This window comes from Equus przewalskii, chromosome 2 (assembly GCF_037783145.1).
Source record: "Equus przewalskii isolate Varuska chromosome 2, EquPr2, whole genome shotgun sequence".
In the NCBI taxonomy this organism is placed as follows: Eukaryota; Metazoa; Chordata; class Mammalia; order Perissodactyla; family Equidae; genus Equus; species Equus przewalskii.
In genome coordinates, this window is record NC_091832.1 from 118,746,413 (window position 1) to 118,766,531 (window position 20,119).

Sequence of the window (20,119 nt, forward strand, 5' to 3'; positions counted from 1 at the left end):
AGCCTAGGTTAGCTTCTCTGTTCTATTTCTTCCTAGCTGTTAATTTGGGCAAGTTATTTAATCTCTCTAAGTAACAGTTTGTTCATTTATAAAATGGGGAACATAATACCTACCTCATGGCATTGTTGTGAAGATTTCAGATAAGGCATATCAAGTTCAGTGCAGAGCCCAATAGTAGTAAGCACTCAGTTAACTTCAGTACTGTCATTTGGATCGATGTGAATTTAATAAGCACTATTTTAGGTATGATGATAGTATAAAGATTCTAGCCTTTGGGAGAATCAGGAGAATGACAGAGCAGGCAGCTCTAACCTCCCATTCCTCCACAGAAAGCATCAACAAGTAGAAGCCGCACCATGTGGAATAGAAGTGGCAGAAGCAGGCATCCTTTTCTTCCTGACCTTAGAAGAAGCATTCAGTCTTTCACACTTGAGTATGATGTTAGCTGAACTTTGTCATGTTGAGGAAGTTCTCTTCTATTCCAAGTTTATTAAGTGTTTTTATCATGGAATGGTGATGAATTTCATCAGATGCTTTTTCTCCATAAATTGAGATGAGTATGTGGTTTTTTTCCCCTTTCTTCTATAAATGTGGTATATTATATTCATTGTTTTCATGTGTTTAACTACCCTTGCATTCTTAGCACAAATTCCAATTAGTCATGGTGTTTAGTCCTTTTGATATGCTCCTGAATTCAGTTTGCTAGTATTTTGTTGAGGACTTTTGCATCAGTATTCATCAGGGGTATTTGTGTGTAGTTTTCTTTCCTTGCAGTGTCTTCATCTGGCTCTGGTATAAGAGCAATGCTGGCCTCATAGCATGAGTTAGGAAGTGCTCCCGCCTCTCAGTTTTTTGGAGGAGTTTGAGAAGAATTGTTGTTGTTCTAGCCAGAGCAATTAGGCAAGAAAAAGGAATAAAAGGTATCAAAATTGGAACATATGATAATTTCCTAGGGCTGCTGTGAAAAAGCAACACAAACTGAGTGGCTTAAAACAATGGAAATTTATTCTCTCATGGTCCTGGAGGCTGGAAGTCTGAGATCAATGCATCAGTAGGCCGCTCTCTCTGAGACACTGCTGGAATCTTTCCTTGCCTTTTCCCGGCTTCTGGAGGGGCCCACAGTCCTTGCCACAAAATGGGAGAATATTCTTATAAGTTATGTACCTGATAAGGATTTAATATCAGAAGACAAAATCAACACACAAAAGTCAGTTATATTTCTGTTCGCTAACTCCCACAACTCAACAACAGAAAGACAACCAAATGTAAAAATGGGCAAATTTTTAGACATTTTAGACATTTCTCTGAAGAAGATATACAAATGGCCAAAAAGCACATGAAAAGATACTTGACATCATTAGTCATTAGGGAAATGCAAATCAAAACCACAATGAGATACCACTTCACACCGAAGTGTTGGCAAGGATGTGGAGAAATTGGAACCTTGGTGCATGGTTAGGGGGATTGTAAAATGATGCAACTTCTGTAGAAATCAGTTTAACAGTTTGTCAATTCCTTCAAAATGTAAACATCAGATTTCCATATGATCAGCAATTCCACTCCTAGGAAGCTTCTCTGCACTCCTCTCTTTCCAGTCCTGTCCCTCTGGCGCCAAGGCTGAAACAGCTCTGCTTTTTGATTCATACACCAGGGTTACTGCACTATCCCCTACAGTTGCTTACATCCCACCCATACCCACAGTTCAGCCATAAAAAGGAATGAAGTTCTGATGCATGCTGCAACATCGAGGAACTCGAAAACATTATGCTGAATTGAAATAAGCCAAACACAAAAGAAGAGATATTCTATGATTCCACTTACATAAAATATCTAGAATAGGCAAATTCACAGAGCTAGAAAGTAAACTAATGCTACTAGGGGCTAGGGAGGGGGCAATGGGAGTTTTTGCTTAATGGGTACAAAGTTTCTATTTGGGATGATAAAAAAATTTGGAGATAACTAGTGGTGATGGTTGTACAACATTGTGAATATACTTAATGCCACTGAATTGTCCACAAAAAAATAGTTAAAAGGGCAAATTTTTTTTTTTTTTTGAGGAAGATTAGCCCTGAGCTAACTGCTGCCAATCCTCCTCTTTTTGCTGAGGAAGACTGGCCCTGAGCGAACATCTGTGCTCATCTTCCTCCACTTTATATGTGGGACACCTACCACAGCGTGGCGTGCCAAGCGGTGCGATGTCCACACCCGGGATCTGAACCAGCGAACCCGGGGCCGCCAAAGCGGAACATGCACACTTAACCTCTGTGCCACCAGGCCGGCCCTGCAAATTTTATGTTATATATTTTACCTCAATTTTTAAAAAGTTGTAGGGTTTGATGTGTTCAGGCTACCACACTGTCCCCAGTTCTCTGAGCCCTACGATTTTTGGTCAAACAGTGATAGAGAATCTTTCATGAGAGCTGTTCTGATCAGGTCTCATCTTTTTCTTCTGCAGGTATTAAAAACAAACAACAATAACAAAAAGCAGTGATTTTTAAGCCATAGTAGCTCTTCTTATAAGTTTAAATCAGTGTCCTGCAGCTGACAGAGTCCTGTTTTGAAAAGATTGAGAAGGCCACAATTGAATGCTGTGGAAAGAAAGCAGAGGTGAAAGTCCAGTCAACGTAGTTACAAATTATCTTTGCAAACGTTTATGATTTTTATGTCAAACCCATATTTGGACTTGGGAATTTTTTGTTTGCAAAACAGTGGGCACTGATTGTAATTTTTCTCGTTTTATGACCTGGGTAAAAGAACTAGACAGAAAATCCAACAAGTGAAAATAATAAATGAAATACAGCATGGCTCAATAAAAGAAAAAGGCTCTCAATATTGAGTTTAACAAGTAGCAAAATATCATTGAACAACTGCAAGAAAGAATAAGGAACCACTTGTCTGCTGTACGACAGGATTAAAATGACTCGTTTGACATTCAAATTAGGACCAGAACGTCTTTTGTAATACAAATATGAAGCAATTACTCTACTATGACCAAATGTATTGACTCTATTGTCTAAAATCACATAGGAGAAGACCACACAAATCAGAAATATTGCTTATTCTTGTACCTGAATAACTATGATCAAAAGATATACAATACCATTTCAGTTATTTATTCATTAACTATTTCCTGTAATTACAATTGATTAGCAATTAATTGCTATGAGATGGTTTTTATACAATTACCACTTTATAGAGCTTTTGTATTTGGCCTAGCTTCCACATTACCTACATCAGAATACCTTTAGAATCTGCTGCCATTTCTTATCTAGATAAAACATTGCTTTTCCCCAGAATAGAGCAAAAAAAACAAGGACTAAAAAAGATCTTAGTTTAATTAGGGTCCCACGTAGAGGCCTCTGTACCAGAATTAAGTCCTACTGAATCTCGCATGTCGGTCACTCTTTAGCTCACCTTACCCTGCAGGTTAAACAGAGCAGTGAGCTATTGTATAACCAAGGAGATCCAGAGAGTCTGTGAACAAAGCTGTGTCAGCCTCACGGAAAGCCCCATTGTCTTAAGGGAGTGGAGCAGAGTCCCAAGTCTCCGAAATGTGGCTGCCTCCTCCAGGGGTGGGTCAGGTTTGTGCTGATCCTTGCTGCCGTGTGTGAGTGTAATTTGACAAGCCAAACGAATAGTGACTGCATCTGTGGGTAGGATTTAAGGGAAAGGGAAAACTTCTGTATCAAACAGGGGTGAAGTCAGTTCAGGCTTTGTGTCACATTTAAATGAAAACATGGCAAGGTCTCACTCTTGTCTCCTTGCAGAGATAATCATCTTATTAAAACTCACAGGAAAAACTGCAGCTTTGATTGCTATGCTGGAATTCGATTCCCTGGGCATAGAAGAAATACAGGCCAGCATGATACATACAGGAAGCCCCATAAAAGATACCTCTCACACCACTGAAACGTGCTGACTTCATCTCAGAGAGTAAGGGTGTAAATCCCAGGATTAAGGCAATAGCTATTCAGATCAATACGGGAAGGCAGAGAGAGTCTACCATCCCTGTCATGGCTTAAATGAACCACAAGGAGGAACATTGTTACATCCTGAGCAGATTACGCAGATTCAAAGGAGATTTTGGTTTTAACATTAATCAAATATTATCTAGGGGAAAGGCACAGTTTGTTTGGTACTCGAGGCAACCATTCCTCGCACTGCCTGCTCCCGGCCTAGGGTCAAGGCCTCAGAAATCTCAGCTGGACCGGACGCCATCGTGAATCCAGCTCTGTCCTAGAAGCAGATTATCTTGTTGAGCAGGAGTGATGACTTAGCACAACAGCGTGCTTTAATGTGTCATTGGGTTATTTTTTTCTCCTTTGTGGGAAAATAATTTAGTGGATCCAGCTCTAGAGCTAGTGATGGGTCTCAGAGTGGAAGATGGCCAGCAACATGGACCAGAAAACAGTGAAACTCCAGTTGGTGTTTCTCTACCTTTAGTGAGTTCTTAAGAAAACTGTAAACATCATATTGCTGTTAGTCACTAACCTCATAAGACTCTAAAATAATTAGTCTGTCTAGATTATATTTTGTGGTATGAGACCACCAAGATTTCATCCCTGCCAGTGTATCCCATTCAAAAGTTCATCTAGGGAGGAAATTGAAGGAATCTTTGCATTTCACTTTGTCTGTCAACCCTTTGGAAAATGTTAGAAACAGCTCATCTTACCCTTAAAATGTTATATTCTTGGCATGAAATCAGTGTTTTTCTTTTGTCATCAAAAGAAATATTCATCTGAGAACCTAAGAGCCAGTTGCAGTAATAAGCTATGTGTGCTATGATTCTTTGCTTTAAAACAAAACAAAGCAAAACCAAAAAGAGAAAAGAGCAAAACAATATGCATTTCTGAATAACATTTGATTCAGAAACCTAGACAAGAGACAATTTTTCTGGAGGTTTTGTGACTAAACAATGAGAGGCCGATGCTTTCTACACATAGCATATAAAGATTAAATTGAACACGGGACATCTGTTTTCAACTGAAAATAATCTGATTTATAATAAGCAAAGCATGCCATTGCATCTATTTTTAAAAATAAGATAATAGTCCAATTGTGTTTGTTGACACTCCCCTGGAGGCCAAGGTTATTTGGTCTTCGGGTATTAGGTTGGAAGTTAATTTGTTCTGTGATAACATCAGGCTTCTACCCTCCTGTCCCACCCCATTCCTTCCTGGGTCCCTTAACCAAGCTACACCAGGCTTTAGGATACTGTGATGGTCACTGCACCCACACTTTTTGCCAGTCCCTCTTTCTCACTCTAGCCCTGTCTCCATCCTCTCTGGGCTCAAGCTCTTCCTCTCGCCTTTGGTCTCAGGCATCTGAGATTATCCTGCTCCAGGTGTGTGCTCAGAGGGGACCAGACAACTCTGGAAACACTCTAAGCCACTGCAGCATATGCGTTGTCCCTGTGGTAAACTTCTCTGGCTCCGGATAATGTCTACCTAGTTCTTCAGATTAATGTGATACCTTTAAACCACTTTGTATGAGAACTTTTACCAGGTCTCTTTATAATTCTACCTTAAGCATTTTGATAAAGATTGGGAAGCAGATCTCCTTTATGAGTTCCAAATATGCAAGGAATTCTTTCTTGGTCTTTTTAGACCTATAAGCACTGGATATGGTTAAACTTGCTTTTCTTCCTGACTTTTCCCTTTCCTTCTTGTCAGCAAATGTTCTGGTCTACGGGTTTACATCAGATTATAAGGAAACATTTTATATATTAATGCAGCTTGAACACGTGAGACATCATATGAAGCTTAAGAGGAGCAGTGAAAACTCTTTCCTATAACCCTGCGTTTGTTAAGTGTTGGAGGATACTTAGAAGAGGCGTGAACGAACCTCTGTCCTGGAGAGTCCCTGGAGAGACATAGCTTTTTAAAAACATTGTGAAACAAAAAGCAATGTAGAAGTTGTAGTAAAGGAGACTTCAAACACCTAATCCAGACTTTGGTTGTCTGTTTTTAACGTGTTTAGTAGATGTATTCCAAGAAAAGACAGAGGGAATTCATTTCCAATTTCTAGGAAAAACTGCCAAGTCATCATCTGAACCTTGTGATCTCTGGCACCCATATTCATGACCTGTCACAGGATGAAAGTTATCTTGTTTCAGTATGTGTTATTCTATGCACCCACCCTGCCCTCCACAGCCCACCATTTAATTAATTACTCCTTACCGCAGGAATGCTCGTGGCTGAATAAGAAACTAACTAACCGTAGTCGCCCTCCCGCTGACCCCAGAGGTTGGAACCTGGCTGTGATCCATCACAGCCCTCACAGCTCTGAGTCCGAGTTTTTATTGTGTACGTTCTTTTCGGAGCAGAGTATACTGTGCGGAACATGACCAGTGGCTTGGGTACAGTCTGGGTTGCCTGTTCTCAGTTGTCTAGTGTAAACAAAAGTCAATAAATGATTACTGCTGAAATTCTGCTCTCAAGTACTGCAGGTCAAAGGAAAATGTACTGCGAGGCTGGCTGGAGCTCCTGATACAGGGTGGTGTGAGATGATGGAATTTTATCAGAAGAGGCTTATCCTAATGGAGGCAGCATACTTTTTTTTTTATTAGAGTAAGAACTGTTTTCAAACAAATTTTTATATCGTATTTAAAAATATTTTCTCCTACGTTTTTAATGTCAACCCTTTTCAAAAAATTTCCATGTAGCCATTCCAGGGAGGCCTTGTCTGAAAGTATAAGCTGTTGTTAGACACTAATCTGTACACCTGCAGGGAGATCCCAATTCCGTATGCATAAACACCAGGTCACTGTCAATCACCATGAATTTAAAAATGCAGTGAATTAGCATGAAGGAAAACTTCTTAACCTAGAGTCCATCGTGAGTTTTAGAAGGTCTTTGAACTAATTGAAATTACATGTAAAGTGTTGTACACACGTGGCATTTTTTTTGAGATTGATCTGATTGCCAGAAGCCTATGTGACCCCATCAGCAGTGCGAGTCACTGGTATAAATAACTGCTCCGTGACAGACAGTTCACCATGGACACTGTAAAGCCCTGCCTCGCATCCCACTTGGGGACAAATGTGCTCTTTAAGTTTGAATCTGTAGAATTGCAAGGTGTCATAAGGGCTCTCCTGTTAAGGGTGGACTGGGGAAAGGAAGGCAGAGGAAGAGAGGAAAGACGCTAACTGGGTTACAGTGCTGACTGTGGGTCAAGCACTTACCCGTGTGACACTGAGTTGAATCCTCCCAACCACACTTCAGGTGTACCCTGCAAAGTGTGTTATCATTACACTTTTAACAGGTGAAGAACTAGGGCCAGACCAGCTAAGTGACTCATCCAGGGTCCCACAGCTAGCCAGTGAGCACCCTGATTCAAACTCTGCTGTCTGACTGCAGAGCTCCTGCTCTGTCCCCCAAGCCACCCGGCCTGCCTGATTGAAGCGGTGAGGTTTCTCACCTTCGTGACTAGTGGCCCCAAATGGTATGGACAGTTACTGTTGGTCTTGCCACCCTGTCAACTAGGTCTCAAATTCCCTCATCCCCCCACCGAGCCCCCTTCTCTCGGGTCACACCACCCCACTGTCCCTGCTGCGGTCCCCTTCCCTAGTTCTGCCCACAGCCGGAGCGCGCTTGTGGAGGGTAGATCTGAGCACCGGCAAAACGCCTCCGTGACTTCCCATCCCCTCCAAGGTAAAATTCACACCCTAATCGTGGTCTCGAGGCACCGCGATCTGGACTCTGCTTTGTTTTCCAAGCTCGTCCCTCACTGCTCTTCCCGCACCCTCTTAGGTCCCAGCCATAATGAACTACTTGTAGTTACTAATAGGCTGTCTTTTCTGTACTTCTCTCTGTTTGGAACTTTCTTCCCACTCGGTGCACCGGGGAAACTCCCGTTTGTGTTGGAAGGCTGTTTATGTAGCTTTTCTTCATGGAACTCTTTCTTAACTCCTCAAGGCTGGGACTAAGTGTCCTTCCCAAATGCTCAGAGAAAATCTTTTACTTACTCATATACTGCCCTGGGGCCACTATCACGTACAGAGGTTCTGTGTGCATCAGATAAAACCCTTCCGTCCTTTAGGGGCACAAAGCACCATGTGAGGACACATAACTTAGGAAGAAGAGGATGGGCTGCATTTCGTGCTGCACTTACCCCTTGTCCAGGTTCTCTCGTGCAAGGCACAATGGGCACAACCCTCAGAGCTGGCTCTGTGTGGCATTTATCAAATGGCGTTGCAATCGCCTGTTCACTTACCTGCATCTCCAACTAAACTCCCAGCTCCCTGTTGAGGACAGGGATTATATTGTGTTCATTGTTGTACCCCCAGCCCCTGGCATAGTGCCGTTCAAGTAGAAGGCACTCAATAAATATCTTATGGTTGAATTAATGACTAAGTTAATGAATGAACAGATGAAAAATAATAGTTTACAGTAGACTATGAATTTTCAGAAATTAGTAAAAAGAGGGAAGCAAAAGAAAAAAATCCTAATACCAATTACTAGTTTAATTCAAGACAGTAAACATTGGTGGAAACTATCGTGAGGACACAGAAATGAGAAAGGTATGGTCCTTTGTTCTCATAAAATTTACAGTCTAGTTAAGAAGATAAGAACTGTGTACAACTGATTAAACTCACAGCAGAATGTGGCATGTACTACATGAGATTCATAATTAAAGTTCTAGAAAATCAGTAAGAAGGAAGAAATTTCTGCAGTTAAATGAGGGATTCCTAATGCTTCATGGAGAAGGGGACTAATAGACCCAGCTTAGAATGAGGGTAGAATTTCAGTAGGGAAAAGTGTTGGGAGGAGGGCCGTGGTCAGGACTGAACGCTCCAGGCAAAGGAGATGGCCCAAGCAGATTGGGAAGCACCGGGCTTCTTTGAGGAGCATGTTAGCTCAGATCAGGCTGGAAAGATGGGTGGAGTGTGGTCACAAACCATCTCAAATGCTCTGCTAAGGAGCTCACATTTTAGCAGTGGGGAGCTATTGTAGGTTTTTAAGAAGGAAAGTGACACTATCAGCTGTATTTTAGAAATTGTACTTTTAAAGTGTCTTCCCTCTCTTTTGCCTTTTAAAACACCAAGGACCAGAGGCCAGTTAAAGAATTTCACTCTCCCTGTGTTCCCAGTCTATGTCAATGCCACGTTCTTCCCAGATTCTACCTTTGTGTCGACCTTCTGTCTCAAGCTTGCACTCTTCCACCATCTGAATAGGCTAAAGGCCCAGAGTTAGTGAAGCTCACGTGGCTGTTGGGAAAAGACAAGAGAGTTTGTCTGAGATGGAGCGCTAGAGGCCTGTGCCTTCCAGAAGGAGACCGGGAGGTGGCCGCACTGTGATCACTCTCTGGTGCAAGGGGTCCCGTGACATCCTGTCATTATCTTCTCTTATTTTAGACACTAAAGGACGATCTTCTCATTAATCTTTAACTTAAATATAAACAAATGCATGTATTTATGTAAAGAATAAGCAAGTATAAATCTAAAATGGAGACTTTCTTTTGTCCTTCTCAGAGTGTGAAGAATGCAAAGAAACTACCAGCCCAATATTATCAAAATGAAACCCTAAGAGCTTTTAGGTACTACATATTGTCCTTCCTGACCTTAGATAAGCAAGCTGTTCCTTGGAGGGGAGCCACAGATCTTGTCTCACCTGCTTAAGAACAGTAGCCCTAGGCAGGAAAACCTCTATGCAACAGTGACTGGGGTCCCAGGACTTCCCAGAGGTTTTCCCTAATGTTAACTGTGTCACAGCAGAGTCAGGTAAAGTGGAAGGGGAAAACTAGCAACACAGAACCGCTCAGGAACTGCTCCAAGAGTGACTGGCGTCTAAAGTGGAGCAGGAGCAGAGGAAGGGAAGGAGTGGACCCAGGACAGAGCAGAGAGAGCTGGCACAGCTTTGCACCCAACTGAATGTGGAGCCAAAGAGGTTTTAAAAAAAGTCAAAGATAACCTCAAAGTTTCCAGGTTGGGTTTTTGAGGAGGTTGCTGATATCTTTAACAGAGATGAGGAAGAGAAAAATAAAGGGGATTTGGAGGGATTGTGATGAATTTTGGACATACTGAATTTGAAGTGCTAATGGGACATCAGTATAAAAATGTCAGTCAAGTATTTAGAGGTTTGGACTAGAATTCAAAGGAGAGTTAAAACTAGATGTGTATATATAGAATCCTTCCACGTATGAAATAAACACTTAGCGTTCTACAAGACTAAGTAGAATTTTTTTTTAAGATGTAGGGTTTTTCTTTCCTATAATTAAATTTAAAAGCTTATAAATGCATTATTCCAGAAAGGAAGACAAATTCCAAGTGATAGCCTCAACAAGAGATTATCAAAAGACCATTACAAGATATAACTTATATTTGTTTCAAGAAATTGTAAAAATCTATCATCTCCACTATAAACTAGCTTATAAATAAGAAAAAATTTGCTTTAGTGCAAGTGATAGGTAGAGGAGATCAACAAGGAAAACAAGATCAAAGGAAAATGGAAGAGGAAGGCAAGGAAAACAGCATTTGACAAGTGAGGAAAAAGGTCCGTTACGGGATTTCGACAAAGCAAACAATGCAGTAGAGTGGCATCGACTTACATCCTGCTGAGGGTTCACATGCCTGTGGGGAATCTGTATTGTTCTTGCCATTTCTACTGAAAATGTATACTTTAAAAAATGTAAATTCCCTTCCTTTCCTTTCCTTTAATCTTCATGACATTTTGTTAGATTTACATATAAGAGTAAATTGGAAGAGGCAAAGAGCGGAAATTTATCATTGCACGTGAAAATATTAACTTACCTTTTTTTCACATACCTCTAGAGGGGTCCACATTCCACTAAAAATTGCCAAACTCCTTGAGAGATCAGGGCTAAGAAGTAAACGTGGGGCCAGGAGTAGATAGTGGAGCCTTCACCGCATCCTCTTGAGATTCAGTCATCCCCCCGGGCCCTCAGCTGACTGCTCTGTGGACTCTGCGTGAACATCATCATCACACGGCGGTTATTATTTCCATATTTATAAACTTCGACATCAGTACTTTCTTGTATAAATGTGTTTTATATACATTACTTTTAAAAGACATCATTTTTTCAAGTCATCTCACTTCTTTCAACTCATACAAGAGTTGAGTGAAGACCTTAGTAGTAAAGAATAAAAGAAAATAGCATTTGACTCTTAGCAGAACCAGTTAGACAGTTTCCTTACTATTTGCCCTACAGTCCTTTCTCCCTACTCCACTGGCAGTAAGGCAGCTTAACAATGCCTGACACACAGTAGATGCTCAAAAAGTATTTGTTGAATGACTGAATCAGTTATTCAGCAGATATTAGAGCAAATGCTCTGTTCTGGGCATTGGAAAAACAGTGATGAGTAAACAGAGTCCCTACTTTCATGGAGCTTATAGCATATTGGGAGAGAGAGTCAATAAACAAGCACACGTATACCAAGTAGTTATAAATGCCGAAATGAAAAATAAGGTAGGGCGAAAGAGTGCTGGTGGCTTATTCTCTTTATAAGGTGATCAGGGAAGCCCTTATTCCCAGTGAGATGGAAAGCCACTAGAACATGGGGAACATGGGGTTTTGTATGATGTGACTTTTATTTTAAGAGAATCCTTCTGGTCGCCATGTAGAGAAGGACTGTAGGGGTGAGGACAGAAGCAGTCAGACAGGAAGTTATTGCAGTAATCTAAGTAAGAGGTGATGGGAGCTTGGACTAGGAGAGGAGTTTAGAGAACGAGAATGGGCAGTGGAAGAAGGGTTTGCAGATTTGCAGATCACGTAGGACCTCATGGATGATGGTGAAGACTTTAGATTTTACTCTGAATGAAATGGGAAGCCATTACAGTGCTTTGAAAATAGAGGTTAGATGACCTGACTTAAATTTTTTTTAACTTTTTATTAAGATTATGATAGTTTACAACCTTGTGAAATTTCAGTGGTACATTATTGTTAGTCATGCTGTAGGTGCACCACTTCACCCTTTGTGCCCTCCCCCCATCCCCCTTCTCCTGGTAACCATCAATCAGTTCTCTTTGTCTATATGTTTAACTTCCACCTGTGAGTGGAGTCATACAGAGTTCATCTTTCTCTATCTGGCTTATTTCACTTAACATAATACTCTCAAGGTCCATCCATGTTGTTGTGAGTGGGATGATTTTATCCTTTTTTATGGCTGAGTAGTATTCCATTGTATATATTTTCCATATCTTCTTTATCCAGTCATCAGTTGATGGGCACTTAGGTTGCTTCCACGTCTTGGCTATTGTGAGTAATGCTGCAATGAACATAGGGGTGCATGGGACTTTTGGAATTGCTGATTTCAAGTTCTTTGAATAGATACCCAGTAGTGGGATGGCTGGGTCATGAAGTATTTCTATTTTTAATTTTTTGAGAAATCTCCATACTGTTTTCCATAGTGGCTGTACCAGTTTGCATTCCCACCAACAGTGTATGAGGGTTCCTTTTTCTCCACAACCTCTCCCACATTTGTCACTTTTTGTTTTGGTTATTTTTGCTATTCTAACAGGTATAAGGTGATATCTTAGTGTAGTTTTGATTTGCATTTCCTTGATTAGTGATGATTAGTGATGATGAGCATCTTTTCGTGTGTCTATTGGCCATCCGTATATCTTCTTTGGAGAAATGTCTGTTGATGTCCCCTGCCCGTTTTTTGATCTGACTTACATTTTTAAAGGATTACTCCATTGTGTGGTGAATAGACCACTGGGGCAAGGGTGGAAGCAGGAGAGACCAGTTAGGATAATACGTGGAATAATGTAGGTAAATAATCTAGGAAATAATGGTTGCTTGGGCTAGTATGGCAGTAGCAGAGGAGTTGAGAAGTGATCAGATTCTGAGAATGTTTTGAAAGTTAGAGACTATATGGTATATTAGTAAAGGAAAAAAAACAAATATATATCCAGCTTTATTGCTTAAACAACTGGAAGAGTGGAGTTTCCATCTCCTGAGCTGGGGAAGACTTCGGGAGGGGTTTGGAGGTAGAGAGAGGGTAGGAATCAATTGTTCTCCTTTCAAAGTGTTAAGTTTAAGAAGCTAATTAGACGTGTAAGTGGAGATATTGAGGAAGCAGCTAGATTCATGAGTTTAGAGTTCAGGGAAGAGGCTAAAGACAAATTTAAAGTCATCAATTTGTAGATGGGACTTAAAACCATGGGACTGGATGAAATCCTTTAGGAGATGGGTGTAGATAGAGCAGTCAGGAAGATAAGGAACATGCACCAAAGGAGACTGGAAAATCAGCCAGTGAGGTAAGAGAACTCGGAGAGATTAGTATACTGAAGACCAATGGAAGAGAGCTTTGACAAGAGGAGGGTATGATCAAGTGTGTCCGATGATGCTGATGGGTAAGTCAGACTCACATTGAGTCTCGAAAATTAGATTAGGCAATGTGACGACTGGAGATTACTGCTGACCGTTATAGGAGTATTTTAGGGGAGTGATGGAGACAAAAGTCTGATTGTAGTGGATTCAGGAGAGAATAGCCTTCCTGCAAAGAAATGAAAAGAGATAAAGAGAACAAACCTATAGATTAAAAGAGACTTAAAGACACCCATCAGTCACAGTGTGTGGACCTTGTTTGGATCCCGATGGAAATAAACAGATTGTAAATATAAATAAGTGGACGGATGGGTGAATAGATGACATTTGTGAAGAAATTGGAAATTTGAACACTTACGGAATATTTGATAACAGTCAACGTGCCGCTTAAGGACATTTTGGTCAACAGTGGACCACAGATCCAAAGGTGGTCCCATAAGATTATTACATTACAGCCTAGGTGGATAGTACGCTGTACCATCTAGGTTTGTGTAGGTACACTCTATGATGTTCACACAACCACACAGTACCAGAAATATTAAATCTGCCCCATATTTTCAGCATTCCAGAGGACCAAGAGGACACACAAGACTAGTATAGCCTCAACCTCACATCCATAAAACCAAGAAAATGAAGTTACTACAGCTACTCATTACAGGATAATTGCCAGTTCCCTTATGCAGTTCCAGGCACAACCAAAAGTGGTATTTCCATACCCCAAACTTAGCATTATTTGGGGGAAAGGGATGGACAGATAAAATGGAAGAGAGAAAAGGACTTCTCAGTGTGAGCTTTGCCAGGGCGCCAGTCAGTCCACGCCAGCTGTCCAGTCCCCAACACGGACTTACAGCTCAGGAGCCAAAGTTCCACCTCGAGGCCTAGTTGTCCTGCAGTCGCTCCTTGCAGAATCTTGCGGAAGCCCAGTTTTCTTAGTTTCCTGCTGCTGCTGTGGATTCCACCCAAACCTGTGTCCCAGGACCCCCAGTGAGAAACACCATGGCCCTGTGCTGTGCTCCTTTCAGACTTCACCTGTCCTCAGCTTTTAATCTCTTGGCCTTAGTTAACCTGCTTGATTCTGTGGTGATCAAAAATCCCTTTCCTCCACTCCTCCTCCTGCTACAGCAGAACTTGACTTCCTCTGGACCAACGTGCCAGCCTCCTAATCCAAGCCGAGATGTGAGATGAGGAGAGAGAACCAGATGGAGTGGCACCCACAAGAGCCTGCCACTTCCACACAGTGCTGTTCTGAGGTTTGTCCTCCCAGGCCCTGGTGATGAATGCCGCCAGCAGGTCCTGCTGGCCAGAGGAGTGACAGCCACGCAAGAGCTCTGCCCTCTCCACGGGGGCACTACCCACAGGAAAAGCACCTCTCAGAGGCCACGAGTCCCAGCATCCTCTCCAGCAAATACCAGATCCTGCCACTTCTGCTGGGAGGCTGTCCTGTGGACCTCAGCTGTCGTGCAGTTTGAGGATCCCCATTCCTTCCACATGGGATGACTCTCACACTTTCCAGCCCTGCAAACGTGACAGCCTCCTTTAGCGCAAGGCGACTTGCTCTCACACAGGACTGTACCTAGAAAAAACAGAACCTGAACCTGAACGGCAAACGAAGCCCATTATCCAATAAGTGATTCTCAATGCTGGCTACACAAGAGAATCACCTGGAAAGCTGGGAAACAACGGCTGCTGGAGCTCCATCCCAAGAAACTCACTTATTGCTGGGCTGGAGTGGGCCTGGGTACCTCTGTTTCCTACAAGCACCCAGACGATTCTGATGACTTCGTAACCACAGGGCCCACCACTTCCACCAGGGATGTTGCTCGTAAGTCTAGGTGTGTGATCTCAGTTTGAAGTCAGGCCTCTCCCAAAGCTGCAGCTGCCACCTACGCTAGGCCCTTAATCACAAAGTCCAGTGCCCTGTGGCTTACTCACGGAAGCTGCCAGAGCCCTGCCAGATGGAGAGTGGAGACAACAAAACTCTGAACTCTGCATGCCTGGTTCTCCTCTGTCCCCCCACAGTCCCCTCCCTGAGTCACATGACTCTGTTCACACGGCAGAACCACCGTGTACATCACAGCCCTTTCTTTGCTCCCCTCCCTGTCGAGCTGTGGCCACAGAGCACACTGCTGATCAGCATCACAGTGTGGCCATCAGATCTGGTCCCCATTCCCTTCACGTGTCAGTAATGAGGAATGGGGAGGGGGGCAGCCCCAACCCATTAAATTCAGAAGCACGCTGAACTTCTGCTTGCAGAGTAGTCATGCTACTTGATCTTGTTTGCTACTGTCTCCTCCACCGACCTGTAAGCACTGCAGAAACCGGAACAGAGCCTGGGACTTCAGTGCTCAGTGAAATGTCTGGTTGATGAACATTGGTCATCGTTGGTCAGATGAGTGACTGCATGGAGAGAAGGAGCCGTGTGCACGAAAGGGGTGGAAAAGATGCAGTCATGGCTTCACCATTAGGATCAGAGGGGCAGACCTCACAGCCTTAACCTGAGAGCACAGCCTCGCTTCTTTCTAGGGCACCTAAACATTTACCTCTCCCTGTCCTCTGTTCTCCTTTTCTTCCCAGACCTCCTACATGCCGCGCCTGGCACCTCCCGTGCTCTGTCCGCCTGCTGTCATGTTCTCCGGCTCAGCAGCCCGTTGTGTCCCCCCTCCAGCAGCAGTGGGAACTCCCCCAGCTCTGCAGCTTAATTTGAGATCAGTTAAATGTACTGTGGGTCTTTCCCTACTTGTCTTCTCACCTGTGTGGTGTCTTGAAAGTATTGAATGCCAAGACTGGTTGTCCACAGGCCTTCTGAGGAATGGAATGTTTATCTGAGAATTTGGCCTAAGTGGTAATTGTATTGCTGCTGTGAGAGAGCAAAGCCAGGGTGTTTCAGTAATCATATGGTACCAGGGTCTGCGCTGCCTGCACGTGCCTCGGGGCACAGGAGCCTGGTGCGGACTGGGGTTCAAGGAGAAACAAGCAGAGCAGATGAAGAGCCGCTCACACTGGCACGCTAGCCCACCCGATAACTTTGGAAACACAGGGGCACTATTTCTAATCAATATTAATTACTGTGAAGGATCCCCTCAGGTGGCTCTAAAAGAGGGTAGGCTCTGATGTAGGAATCCCTGTTAAGGTGCTGCAGAGAATGATGGAGAAGGTGAGTGGGGTCAGCAGCTTGAGATCTCCTTATGTGAGCTGTTTTGGAGATTGCTAAGATCCTAGTCTAGCAACATCTCTTCCACCTACTTACTAACACCTTTGTCCTTTTGGCTTAAGATGGAACTCTTCAAAATACTGTCCTTGGACTACCTGCTTTAGAATCATCTACTGTTTTTGTTAGAAAACAGACAAACGACACACATTCCTGAGCCCCATATCAATGAAGCAGAATCTCTGGGGTGAGGCCTTGAACTTTTACTGACCAAATCGCTCAGCTGATTTGTTGAACCGTCAGGTCTAGACTGCTGGCTTGAGACTTCCCCAACTATAAGCTTCAAATACTCCCAAGAAGCAATAGCACTGTGAGCAAGTATGTCGTTTTCGTGAAGGATATAAGATCAGGTTATGAGAACGTAATTGAGGAGACACAAATGCCCAAGGAGGAGGAATAGAACACCGTCGGGGGAGGGCATCGAGACAGAACGGCCAGAGAGCCGAAGAACCCTCTCTACCTCATCCTCACGCCCCAGGTTATGTGTCATCCATCACAGTTCATCCACCAGGCAGATGTGGAGCCCCTTCGTGTTCCGGGCATGAGGGATGAAGAGAAACAGAGCAGGCTCGCCGTGGTGGGGAGGTCATGGTTTGGAAGAGGAAACAGGACAGGCTCTTAAATGGGCAATTTATATAAATGCGGTAAGCCAAAGGTAGAGGTTTGCACAAAGAATTCTGGGGGCTGAGAAGAGGGCCCTAGTGGAGACTCAGGCCTGGAGAAGGGACCCCTGAGGGGCAGGAATGAGGCAGTGGGAGGTCTCCGGGGAGAGCTCAAGGAGGCCCGGGGGCGGCGGGGGGGAGCGTGTTCCCCACAGAGGCCGACCTGCACAGCCAAAGCCCGCGTCCCGAGGCAGGGCGTCGCCGGGGAGCGGGCAGTGTGGGAGCAATCCTGCCGGGGGACACAGGCCAAGTCAGGGAAGTACGTGTAGGTCTTGGTAACGTCGCCGAGTCCTTCTCGCTAGGCGTCTAGAAGATTTCTTGCATCAGTTTATAGCTGGGTGTGGCCACACGTTTATGGTTTCCAAGTTTATGGTCTCAAGTGTTCGTTGCGGTTGCTCCAAAGACATGTTACAGCCAGTTGATGGGCCTTCTCTGGGATACGGTGCATAGGATTGCCATAACTGGTAAGTTGACAGTAATATCGAAATTGTGGAATCCAGATTTGAGAATGTTTTGACTATTGCTGGAAGGATACATGAAAAATAGGAATATTAATGACTTCTGAGAGGGAGGCTGAGAACAGAGGGAGGAGGAAGCTACTGCTCACTGTCACCCTGTTAGACTGTGCGGATTGTTTCCCATGTGTATTTATTGCCTATTCAAACAAGTTTAGAAGAAAACTAAAAAGACACATTTACTCCATAGCATAAAGAAGTTGTTTGTCGGGGCTGGCCCCGTGGCCGAGTGGTTAAGTTCGCGCGCTCCGCTGCAGGCGGCCCAGTGTTTCGTTGGTTCGAATCCTGGGCGCGGACATGGCACTGCTCATCAAGCCACGCTGAGGCAGCGTCCCACATGCCACAACTAGAAGAACCCACAACGAAGAATACACAACTATGTACCGGGGGGCTTTGGGGAGAAAAAGGAAAAAATAAAAAATCTTTAAAAAAAAAAAAAAAAAAAGAAGTTGTTTGTCAACATATAAACAAGTGATTTAATTTATATTAAAAACCAAATTAATGATTCATTGAGACACCAGTGGCAGCAATAGTATCATCTAAGTAGTTTTGTCTTTCACAGCTTGAAGAAAAGAATGGGATCAGGGAAATACAAATTTTGTATATCCTCTCCAAATTTGGCCTCTTTTCTTTTTTTTCAGTTTGCAGCCCATCTTGTGAAGATGAAATATCCGAGAATCTGTACTCTAGACGGTGGCATCAGTAAGATCAAGCCAACAGGCCTCCTCACCGTCCCGTCTCCTCAAATATGAAGAACCAAGAGTGCGACCGTCAGAAGGACAGAGTGACGTCAGCCCTGGCCGCCCTTCGCAGCCACTTGAAGACAGAGCGAGAACCCCAGAGGGCAGCATTCCCGTGAACTTTTGTCATGAGACCTTTCTTTAAATCTCAGTCCCCTAATGTTCAGCTATCCAGGCAGCAGACTTGACTGTATGTGTGTTGCTGACAGAATTTTCTTAACAGTGAAACCCGATCATGTGTTTGTACCGCTCTGTAGCAAAGCCAAGGAACTCAGTGGCAAGGCAGAGTCAGCACTCCCAAGGAGTCTCAGTGCGCTGGAAGCTGCCTTCCGTTGCCCTGAACACACGGTCCTGACAAAGGCATTGTTCAGAAATTTGGACTAAGGGTGGGCGGAAGTCATCTTTCTATGATAATGAAAAGGGAAAAGCTATTCCCAATACATTCCTTATAACTAAATGCTGCTTGTGGTAACTCATTTCTGGCCCAGATGAATTGTGTGTATGTGTGCATGTGTGTGTGTGTGTTTAGCCCAATGAAGAAAGTAATAATAGTTTACTTCCAGAAAAATGAAAGTAAGAAACCATTCATATTAGATAGAATATTTGTTCCGCTCCTGTATCAGAAAAACCCCAAATAAGAGTGACTTAAACTAGAACTTTCTCACATAAAAGTCCGCATAGTCACTCTAGGGTTAGAATACTGGTTTCATAATCATCAAGGACTCAGGCATCTTTTCTCATTGCTTTACCATCTTCAGCTCAACACATGGTTTCAGTCTCATGGATCAAGATGGCTTCTCAGCTCCTACCATCGCATCTACAATTTAGAAGGAAAGAAATAAAGAAGGAGGGGGAGAAAGAAAGGAGACGAAAGAAATAGGAAGAGAGGGAAGAAGGAAGGGAGAAGAAAAGAAAGGAGAGAAGGGAGGGCATGCTCCTTCTCTCGAAGAGGACAAACCAGAATTTGCACCTATTACTTCTGCTTACATACCATTGGCTAGAACTTAGACGTGTGGCCACACCTGGCTAAAAGGAAAACTGGGCATACAGTCTTCGGCTGCCCTTTACCCAGCTAAAGAAATGTCACTGCTCTATGGGAAGAGGAGAGCTCATATTGAGGGACAGCTAGCAGCCGCTGCCACATCCTTCTAAAAGCTAAGTATTGTCCTTCATTGACTCTAAGACATATCACAATTTTATGTGCCATGAAGAAAGAAAAAATGCAGCCAAATAAACTATAACACGCCGCCAATTATAAGAAGTATTTCAGAAATGTGAAAAAACATGCATCTTAGAATTATTGAAATACATTATGTCTTTTGAGCGTCTTCAGTCCTGTTTTAACTAAAAAGTGTTCTTTCATCTTTAACTTACATTCCTCTTCAGTGTTAGGACTCCCTGGGTAGAACACGTCAATTAGAGCTTCCATTCAACTTGCTGGGCTATGGTTTCATTGTTGCTGTTCGGTTTTGGTGGTTTTTTTTTTTTTTTTTTTGCATCTGTTTTTTTAATTGAGAAAGAATTCACATACCATAAAATTCACCCTTTCAAAATGTACAACTGGGTGGTTTTTAGTATATTCACAAAATTGTGCGATCATCACTACTTTTTAATTCCAGAACATTTTCATCACCCAAAAAGAGAATCCTGTCCCTGTTAGCAGTCATCCCCACTAACCCATCCAAAGGTCTTTGATTTGATTTT

General features: G+C 43.1%; 1 protein-coding gene across 13 annotated transcripts in view; it reads left to right on the plus strand.

Annotated features, from left to right (window-relative positions):
- Window positions 1-18,872, plus strand: part of TBCK (TBC1 domain containing kinase) — a 198,734-nt gene extending 179,862 nt beyond the window's left edge. For 9 of the 13 annotated variants that reach the window (XM_008512803.2, XM_070611788.1, XM_070611791.1 and 6 more), the window contains one exon: window positions 18,317-18,872. In XM_008512803.2, coding sequence (XP_008511025.2) covers window positions 18,317-18,427 — 111 coding nt within the window. In that variant the 3' untranslated portion in view covers window positions 18,428-18,872. Of the gene's footprint in view, window positions 1-329; window positions 558-18,316 lie in introns of all 13 variants that reach the window. The other 4 variants (XM_070611783.1, XM_070611786.1, XM_070611793.1 and 1 more) reach the window with 1 other exon arrangement.
- Window positions 18,873-20,119: the final 1,247 nt, after the last annotated feature.